Source organism: Cibotium barometz, chromosome 3 (assembly GCF_041138505.1).
Source record: "Cibotium barometz isolate CiBa-2024 chromosome 3, ASM4113850v1, whole genome shotgun sequence".
Classification (NCBI taxonomy): Eukaryota; Viridiplantae; Streptophyta; class Polypodiopsida; order Cyatheales; family Cibotiaceae; genus Cibotium; species Cibotium barometz.
Genome location: NC_141048.1, coordinates 1,469,754 through 1,480,190, shown reverse-complemented (window position 1 = coordinate 1,480,190; position 10,437 = coordinate 1,469,754). Strand labels below are relative to the sequence as shown.

The 10,437-nt window shown below is 41.6% G+C and overlaps 1 protein-coding gene across 1 annotated transcript; it reads left to right on the top strand.

Moving 5' to 3' along the window:
• Positions 1–256: 256 nt before the first annotated feature.
• On the top strand, positions 257–4,166 carry LOC147639588 (pentatricopeptide repeat-containing protein At3g09040, mitochondrial-like). The gene has a single exon (XM_086825714.1). It carries the CDS (start codon positions 1,054–1,056, stop codon positions 3,907–3,909), a length of 2,856 nt encoding a protein of 951 aa, XP_086681840.1. The 5' UTR covers positions 257–1,053; the 3' UTR covers positions 3,910–4,166.
• Positions 4,167–10,437: the final 6,271 nt, after the last annotated feature.

The window sequence follows — 10,437 nt, the reverse complement described above, 5'->3', positions numbered from 1 at the left end:
AGCAGAATAAAAGCCCACGTTCCCACTCGTGCGCCGAGTCCCGACCACTCACTCGACATAACATAAATAAGCAAAAAATAAATAAAAATAAAAATAAAAAATCTATACGAGCAGAATAAAAGCCCACGTTCCCACTCGTGCGCCGAGTCCCGACCACTCACTCGACCACTCACTCGACATAACATAAATAAGCAAAAAATAAATAAAAATAAAAATAAAAAATCTATACCGGCCTATATAAATGTGCAGACTTAAAAGCTGAAGCTGGTCGCCCTGCCACTAAGCACCCCGTTCACATTCAATCAAAGGCCAAAGCTCTGTCGAGAAGAACCCTAATTTTGAGGGGAGGAGTCTCGTGGTCTTTTTTGTTTGAGTTTATGATTTCCTTCGAATAAAATCAAGGTGAACAAGTTGCAGAGTGTGGCAGACATGGATTCTCTCTGCCTTTAAGGTAAATCGAACAAGCGAATAACAGAAAAAAAGGCACACAAACTTGGAGCCATGTGTACAAAAACGAGCATGTCTATCTAAAGCTGCATATATCAAAGCCTATTGGGTCAACCATATAGAAGCCTGAACTATCAAGGGCCCTACACATTTTTGCCCATCATCCTGGTGGGCAGAAATTTACAAGGGTGGCCTTGCCTATCCAAACCCTTCCTTCTTATATGAGGGGTGTAGAAGTGAGTTTAAGAAGGCTTGGAGAAAGACATCTAGATCATGTAAGGCATGCTTGGGGAGGAGAAAAATCAAGGTTATGAATGGGCCAAAATGTTTGATAGTATGGCATGGTTATACTTTGCCCTGGTGAAGGTGCTAGCTTGGTATGGTCATAAGTGCTGCATCAGGCTTCAGTTCCTCACACATCATTCCCTGCCTCACCAATGGGCAGGAATTTGGACTGGCAAGATTGCCCATCCATGCGAGATGATCTCCCTGATGGGAGCAGGCATTGGCTAGGGCTTTAGCGTGGTAGGCTCTTATCTGCTATGGAAACCCTGGACATTGAGAAAAAATCAAAAGTGCTAGTAAGACAACGGTGCTGGGAAAATAATGATTGTAGAGGAACCGCTTGCCTCTTTGGAACGAATGGCCAAGCTGCCTGCAGTGCAGGACTTCATCAGCAGCTTATACGTGTGCAGGAAAAACAGGAATTTAGCATATGCGAAGCGTTTGCATCTGCATATCCGTGACAATGGGTTGGAAGCACACGAAGAGCTCGGAAACTACCTTGTCCCGACACTAGTGGAATGTGGTAGCATATCCATTGCCCAGCAGGTTTTCCACAGGTTGGATTATCGGAATGTGTATTCATGGACCGCCCTTATACAAGGTCATAATGATAGTGGTGAGTTTCAGCATGCTCTCGACATGTTCCAGAATATGCAAGAGTACCGTGTACATCCGAGCTCTTACACACTTCAGGCCCTAGTGAAAGCTTGTGCCAAGCTGAAGTGTGTGGAAAGCGGTAGAGAGTTACACACTGAAATTACAAAAGAGGGACACGATGATAATCAAATTGTGAGTACCACTTTATTGGATATGTATGCCAAATGTGGCTCACTTGCAGAAGCACGGGCAGTATTCGACCAGCTGCCAGTTCAAAATGTGGTCTCGTGGAACACACTTATCACGGGGTATGCTGAGCATGGGCTTGCTGAGGAGGCACTGAAATGTTTTGAAATCATGCAGGTAGAGGGCGTGTCACCTGATGCCGTCACTCTTGTAGGCAGCTTGAAAGCTTGCGGTAGTATTCGAGGCATAGACATGGGCCGAGAATTACATGCTGAGATTGCCAGACAGGGACTTGAAGAGAATATTTTTGTTGGCAATACTCTGGTTGATATGTATGTGAAAGGTGGCTCACTTGTGGAAGCGCAGGAAGTGTTTGATAAGATGCTGGTTCGAGATGTAGTCTCGTGGAATGCATTATTAGCAGGGTATGCCGAGCATGGGCTGGACGAGGAAGGTCTAGACTGTTTGCAAAAGATGCAACTGGAAGGGTCTTCTCTAAGTCATGTCACTGTTATTTATGGCTTAAATTGTTGTGGGAGCATACGATCCATAGATAAGGGCCGTGAGTTACATGCTGAGATTGTCAGAGGGGGATTAGAAATAGATCCTTCTGTTGGCAGCTCTTTGGTAGAAATGTATGCGAAAGTTGGCTTGCTTGCTGAAGCACAGGAGGTGTTTGACAAACTGCCGGCTCGAAATGTTGTCTCGTGGACAGCTCTAATCACTGGGTATGCAGAACAGGGGCTCAGCGAGGAAGCATTGAAATGTCTTGGAACAATGCAATTGGAGGGGGTATTTCCTGATGCTATTCTGTTTGTTTGCAGCTTAAAATGTTGTCGCACTACAGGAGCCATAAACAGGGGCCTTGAAATACATTTTGAGATTGCCAAAGAGGGGCTAGAACTAGATCAATTTGTCGCCAGTGCATTGGTGGATATGTATGCAAAGTATGGCTTCCTTGCAGAAGCGCAAGATGTGTTTGATGAGCTGCCAGATCTGAATGCCATCTTGTGGAACCCTTTAATTACTGTGTATGCCGAACATGGCTTTGTTGAGGAAACACTGACTCGTCTAGAGGAAATGCTTTTTAAGGGCACATTTTTCAATGCTGCCACGTTTGTTTGCAGCTTGAAAGCGTGTGCTAGCATAGGAGCCATTGGCATAGGCTACAAAATGCATGCTGAGATTACCAAAGAGGGGCTCGAAAGAGATCCCTCTGTTGGGATTGCTTTGCTGGCTATGTATGCAAAGTGCGGTGCATTTGCAGAAGCACACAATGTGTTTGACAATGAGCAGACGGACCGAAATGTGGTCTGGTGGAATGCACTCATTGCAGGTTATGCTGAACAGTGTCCCGGTGAGGATGTTTTGAAGTGTTTGGAGAAAATGCAGATAAAGGGTGTGTCTCCTAATGATGTTTCATATGTTTTTGGCTTGAAAGCCTGTGGCAGTTCAGGAGCCATAGACAAGGGCTTTGAAATACATGCCGAGATCGCTAAAGAGGGAGCAGAAAGAGACCCTTTTGTTGGCAATACATTGGTGGATTTGTATGCCAAATCTGGGTTGCTTGTAGAAGCGTGGGATGTCTTTGACAACCTGCCGGTTCGAGATGTAGTTTCATGGAATGCTATAATGGCAGGCTATGCAGAGTGTGGGCTTGGTGAGGAAGTGCTGAACTGCTGGCAAAAGATGCAATTTGAAGGCGTTTCTCCAAACTCCGTCTCATTTGTGTTCATCTTGAAAGTTTGTGGCAGTATAGGCGCATTGGGTAGGGCCCTACAATTGCATGTTGAGGCTACCAAAAAGGGATTTGAACAAAATACTTTTATTGCAAGCACTCTGGTGGACATGTTTGCAAGGTCTGGTTCACTTGCAGAAGCATGGGAAGTGTTTGACAGGCTACCGGTTCGAAATGTAGTCTTGTGGACTGCACTGATGGCAGGATATGCCTGCTGTGGAGAGAGTGAACTTGTATTCCGAATGTTTGAGAGAATGAGGGAGGAAGGCATACAGCCCAATGAGAGAACACTTCTTAATGTTCTCACTGTTTGTAGTCATGCAGGTCTTGTGGACAAGGGCCCAAAATGTTTTCATGCTATTCACAAAGATCATGACATCCCTCCAACGATTGAACATTATAACTGCATGGTTGATCTTCTTGGCCGTGCAGGCCAACTCAATGAGGCGGCAGCAATTTTGGAGATGATGCCTTTCCAACCTGATCTTGTGGCTTGGCGTGTGGTGATGGGCGCTAGCCGAAAGTGGAGGAATGTAGAGCTTGGTAGACAGGCCTTCGAAGGTGCAATGGGATTAAATGGTAGACAAGCTGCAGCATTTATCCTGATGGTCAACATCTATGCAGATCCTCAAAAGTGGGAAGATGAAGAAGGTTGAGGTGATGGAAGTACAGGCAAAAAACATGAAAAGAAGTAGAAAGGATAGGGAGTCAAAGACTAGTGAATGTGTTGGTCATGGGGTTACAGCACACATCACGTATCTTACTATCTCTTGTGTGCTACAACTCGCTCTTCTGCCCTATAAACCTGCCCATTTGGTGGATATAAAATGAGTCCACAAGCCACTAACACAGCGGACAGTGAGATCACCTGATTTTTTCAAATTTAATTTGTAAAATAAGCATATTTCTTGAATATTTTAGATTATGTCATGTGCATCCCGCACTTGGATGCCACATGGACATATCTGTATAACAGGCGCAAGACTTGGAGTGGTGGTAACTGGTCCCTTGTGAGCCCTAGTCCGGGATGAGTCAGCCAGGGTTCCACTGTAAGCGTCCAGGGTCAGGTGTACAAGTCGGGTACATGGTCTTGGTCAGGTGTGCAATTCCCTAGATGGAGCAGTGCCAGTCCGTATTGTGAGTCACCCTCTGGAATGATGTGAAGGTGTTAAAACCCTAAGATCTCTCTAGATAATTGTTTATGCATAAACTCAACCACCCAACCATCCCCGAACCCAAGGGATGCACACATGAATTATAAATGAAATACATCATATCTCTACCTTGATGTCCCATACCATCAAGAGGTATAACTCCAATCCAATAGCATGTAGCTATAGTGTGAAATGGTAGATGAGTAGATATGAACCTCTACACAAGAGAGCATAACATAGCCTTGGCCTCATAAGCCTAAGCCTCCAAGCTCCCCTTGAGTGTGTCCCATGTCTCTATTATATAGGAGGGTCCTCACGTGACTCTTGACTTTCTATTTCCTATGTGTGACTCCTGGATGCCTGACCTTAACCTTAACCCTTAAGGTTAGTCCTAACCAATGCTCCACTAGAGCTTGTTCCCATGCTCACAAGCCTAATGTGGGTTAGCCTCCTAGTATATGCACACATAATGTGTATATAACATAGCACACATAATGTACATATAACATACTTCCCCTCTCTCAAAACATTGCACTCTTGCAATGAAAAGAAGGAGAACTGCGTTGAACAAACTCAACCGACTTCCAAGTCGAATCCTCAATTTTCTTATCTTTCCACCTAATTTTAACCTCAGGGATTAGTCAACTACAAAGTTTCCTTTCCCTGAATTCAAGTATCTTATCAGGTTCATGTGGAACATAGGATAATTCATCGACTTCAACGAGTTCTTGAGGAGTAACTGTGTTATCCTCACCTCCCAGTTTCTCTTTCAATCTATCGATATGAAAGACTGGATGAACTCTAACAATTGGAGGTAGTTTTAGTTCATACGCAACCGTGCCAATCCGATGTATAACTCGAAATGGACTACAATATCTAGGAGATAAATTCGAGCATTTTTTCATTGACAAAGTCTGAGAATCTTTAGGAACATTAAAATAAACCAACGCTCCTGGTTCAAAAGACCGAGATGAGCGTCCCCTATCAGCATAATACCGTGCCCTATCATGAGCACTCTTGATAGAATCTCGAGTTTCGGTCAGCATTTCTTGCATATCTCGCAAGAAATCTCTCGATGCATCAAGCTCGATGTTCTTAAGACCGACATCAATAGGTGCCCTGGGTTAATACCCATACATAAGTATGCTACTAAAAAATAATAGTCGTAAATTTAAAACTGTTATAGGTGAATTCCAACATTGAAAGATATTTTTTCAATATGATGATTTTCTAGAGACATATGCACGAAGCATATACACTATAATCTGATTCATACACTCTGTTTGCCCATCAGACTGCGGATGATCAGAGCAATTCACATTCAAAGTAACTTCCTTGTTGTAAACCTTTCGGAATAAAGTAAGAAAACATGGCATTATAACAGCAGAAACCAGGGATTCATCGGCGCCCCGACATATCCACATTTGCATATGGAATAATCGACGTCTCGAGTTACCCATATCAACATAGAGAATCATCAACGTCTCGATGAGTTACATATGTCCATCCCGTAAACCTATCAGGTTGATTGTGTAAATCACCTAAAGTACGGAACTAGAGAAAGAAATGCCAACAAAGGAAGAATCCAAATTTCCTTATCCGAACACAACAAGATAAACTTGTTTGAACTCTAAAGAAAGAGATTTCAACAAGTGAAAATGCCGACGAGATTTCTCTCATCAAAACATGCAGGCTATAGATAAAAGAAGTTTATCTAAAGAATTCCTTCCAGTGAATTTAGAAAATAAGATTGTCTTTGAATGTTGAGGTCAACATGCTAAGTGATGTAAGCAAAGCAATAATCTTAAGTTCAAATTATCCCATAAGATAATATATGTGAGGGATCACTAGCGTCCCAAACCACCATGATACCACCCATACATACCTTAACAATTTGAAACTCCCTAGTATGCCGTCTAGGAAAATATGAATAAAATCATGTATAAAAGGAATAAGATGGCCTTATCTAGACTTTCACATACTAAACCTGTCTCTATATACTTGAGACTACATCAAGGAATAACTCCTTCTGAGTATATCATTTAGAAAAGAAATTGAATTAATGGCGCCTTTCTAATGATAACTACCCAAAACACAATAAAGTTAGGGTAGAAAAATAACTCACCTAGATATATAAGCAACTAAGTATCCGAGTTGGAATATATACAACAGTATAAGAAATATACTCAAAAATTATGTGCAAAAAACGAAGGCCAATGCTACCTTCAAGGCACATGAAATTATCCAAAAGATCAAAAGATCCTTATAAAACCATGGATAAAAGCATAGAAGCTCGTTGAATCCATGAAAACCATAGTTGATCATAAAAATCAATGCATACCATCTAATGGATATAAATCATGCCAAAAGAAGCATTAAAATTGGTGGCCAACTCATCAATCCGGAGTATATGAACGTTGTGTTGTTCAAATAAAACTCCAAAGTAAGCAAGTGAAACACATGTGTGTAACACTCAATAAAAAACCCTAGACACAAATGATCTAGGCAGAACCTAATGAGTCCATAAAACTTGGAAAACATCCAATAAAAATCCACCAAAACAAACCGATTAACTAACCCATGATAGAGGCTTAAGAAACCACACTTAAAAAAGTGCAAAATAAATTATCATGGAAAAGTGTCAAAGGTGAAACACACTTTGAACGCAAATTATAGCCATAAGGAACATGTTCAAAAAGAATGGCTAAAAAAAATCATGAATACATCGTTTAGAATTAATCCAAACATAAATATCCATTAATACGAGGTATAATCGTATTAATAATATGCGAATAACTCGCATCTATCTAATGTCAGCACGAGAAAACGTACTTTAATATTAAACAACCCTCGAAAATATTAAATTCTCGAGAAAAAGAATTATCACCATTTTTTCCTAATTTTTTCTAATTTATAGGGCCTCAAAATATGATAATTTTGAATTCCACCAAACCTATCTTATGGCAATCCAAACTTATCCTATGGCATTCCAAACCTATATTTTTTCGGAAAAATTTTTAGCAATTTAATTTGTCAAAATATCATTGATATTTTAAAAAATATCAATTTTTAAGGATTTCTAAAAATAATATCTAGAATATTTCTAATTTCTCCTGAGAATCCCATCGTTCACGAAATTTTCAATTTCGCTCGACAATTCTCAAATCTAATGAAAATTTATAATTTTAATGAATTTTTAAAAATTTTAGGTCAAAAAATATATTTTTAAAGGAATTTAAATGGTCACGGGCGCCTGAATGGACACACCACGTGCCAAATACCAACCCCATATTTTTTGAAATTTAAAATAACCTTTGTCTAATTTTTCACTAATTTTTAAATTTTTTTAAAATTTTTAATCAACCCCAAACGCATTGTTGGAATTAGGGCTGCAGGGAAGCACACAAAGCTTGGAGAAGAAGCAAGAATGCACACAACACAAAGTGTATTAGATTGTGTCAATGTACAAAAGATAAGTTAGCCCTAGAAGGATGGGCGTATATACAAGCCGGGGAAAAAAACCTCCTAAAGAGGGAAAAAGTGTCCCGGCGGTCCTAAGTGTGTTCACACACATCACTACCTATATATATGGCAACAAATCCCCCCGGGAGTGATGGTGTGAACGAGAGCTGGCACTCACGTAGAGGGGAGTGCCATGCCCGAAGTAGATCAATCCACAAAGGGGAGCAAGCCCAAAGCTTTGCGGAAAGCTTCGAACTTCTCACGAGAAAACGCCTTTGTGAAAAGATCGGCGAGGTTGTCCTGTGTTGGCACATAGGCCAAGCTGATCTCTCCTGCTGAGAGTCTCTCCCTGACATAGTGATAATGCACCTCAATGTGCTTTGTGCGAGCATGAAAAACTGGGTTTCTCGCAACTGCCAATGCGCTCTGACTGTCAGTGAAGATAGAGGTGGCAGAACACCCAAGTCAGCCATAAGCCGTCTGAGCCACACACACTCAACCGTAGCTGTGAAAGCTGCCCTGTACTCAGCTTCACAACTAGAAGTGGCCACAGTAGGTTGCTTCTTGCTCAACCAAGATATGCATGAGCTACCGAGTATGAAACAAAAACCACTTGTTGTGGACACTCTTGTGTCATAGCAACCAGCCCAATCTGAGTCCGAAAAAGTATGTAAATCTGGCGGCAACAATCCTCCCTTGGGATAAAACAACCCAAGATGTATGGTGCCACTCAAGTAGCGAAAGATGCGTTTAACTGCCTTCCAATGCTGAGACCTTGGGCTATGCATAAACCTGCTCACCTGTGAGACTGCAAACTGAATGTCCGGCCTCATAATGCATACATAAATGAGGCAACCAACAGCTGTCTGATAGAGTGTGACATCAAAGTGATCTCCAGCATCATGAAGACTCAACTTCAAACCTGTCTCCATTGGAGTAGCAATAGGCTTGCAGTCTTCAAGGTCAAATCTCCGCAACAATGTCTCAATATACTTTGTCTGACACAAAGCAATACCTCCATCACACTGCTTAAATTGGGGATCCCCAAATAATGATGCAAATGCCCCAAATCTGACATCTCAAAAGAGGCATTCAAATCAGCCTTAAAATCAGCAATATGACTCTCATTTGGTCCTGTGAGCAGCATGTCATCGACACAATTTTTTGCATTGTTGCACAGGCACTAAAGCATAGGCCAACCAAAGACACGCAAGTGACCAATAGAAGGCTTCCTGCCATGCCAAGCTTCGTATGGAGTAATAGACTGCAAGGCCTTAGTGGGACACCTGTTGAGTACATATGGAGCACACATGACAGCCTCAAGCCAAAACGCATGTGGCAAAGCTTGGCTCTTGACCATACATCGTGCCATCTCCATAAGTGACATGTTCTTCCTCTCAGCAACACCATTTTGCTGAGGGGTATACGGCACTGTATATTGGTGTTTTATCCCACGACTAGCCAGAAATACATCAAACTCTTTAGACATGTACTCCCCCCCTCGATCAAGGGTGTCCACAGTACAATTGGATACATTTTTAACCATAAGCATAAACTGTTTGAAGCACAAAAACACTTCGAACTTTGCCTTCAGTGGATATACCCATGCATGCCTTGAGTAATCATCAATGAAAGTCACGAAGTATAAGTGTTTACCAAATGACGGAGTTTGCATAGGCCCACATACATCACTATGTACAAGCTGCAATTTGCGAGTGGCCCGCACAGAACCATCCTTTGGAAACGCAGAACGCTGTATTTTGCCCAAAATATAGCCTTCACAAACATGTTTCAATGGTGCCTCAAGAGGGGGCAATGAAGCAACCATATCAAATTTCTGCAGCAAACTAGCAAAGTTCAGATGACCAAAACGAGCATGCCATAGTTTTGCATCTGAAACTGTCTTTTCATCAGAAACTACATTTGCTGAATCTTCCACACACTTGTCATAAGAATTGAGCCTATACAGCCCACGAAACAAGGTGCCAGATACAATAATCGTATCACCAGAAGTCAAATCATAAACAGTACATCTGTTATCCACAAATTTGACTACAAGTCCAAGTCTAGCAAGCGCAGAGACAGACAATAGATTCTTCTTTATCCCTGGCACATACAAAGCATCTGAAAGTGTGAAAGCATCTGAAAGTGTGAAAGCGCTGCCATTTGTAGCAATAAGCATAATTTTACCAATGCCCTTCACTGGGTAAGAAGCATTATTGGCACATGTGACAGTATTCCCATTAGGGACAGCCTCAAGAGAAGTGAACATATCACGATGCGAGGTAATGTGCTTTGTAGCACCACTGTCAAAATACCATACATGAGAGTCAACAGAAACTGCTAAACATGCATCATGTATAGATGGGTCATACTGGCAATACACGCTAAATGCCCATTCTGTATCCTGCACAACATTTGCAGAATCTGCATTTGTAGAAGCATCCGCTATTGTGGCTGCATTTGACTCTTTCTTCTTTGCCTCTTTAGCCTTTAGCTTAGGGCAATTCTTAATGACATGATCATTTGCCTTACAATAGTTACACCTGGTCTTTTTCTTGCCTTTAT

Excerpts from the sequence above, each read along its gene's own strand:
- LOC147639588 (XM_086825714.1), top strand. The coding sequence starts at position 1,054 with ATGATTGTAGAGGAACCGCTTGCCTCTTTGGAACGAATGGCCAAGCTG.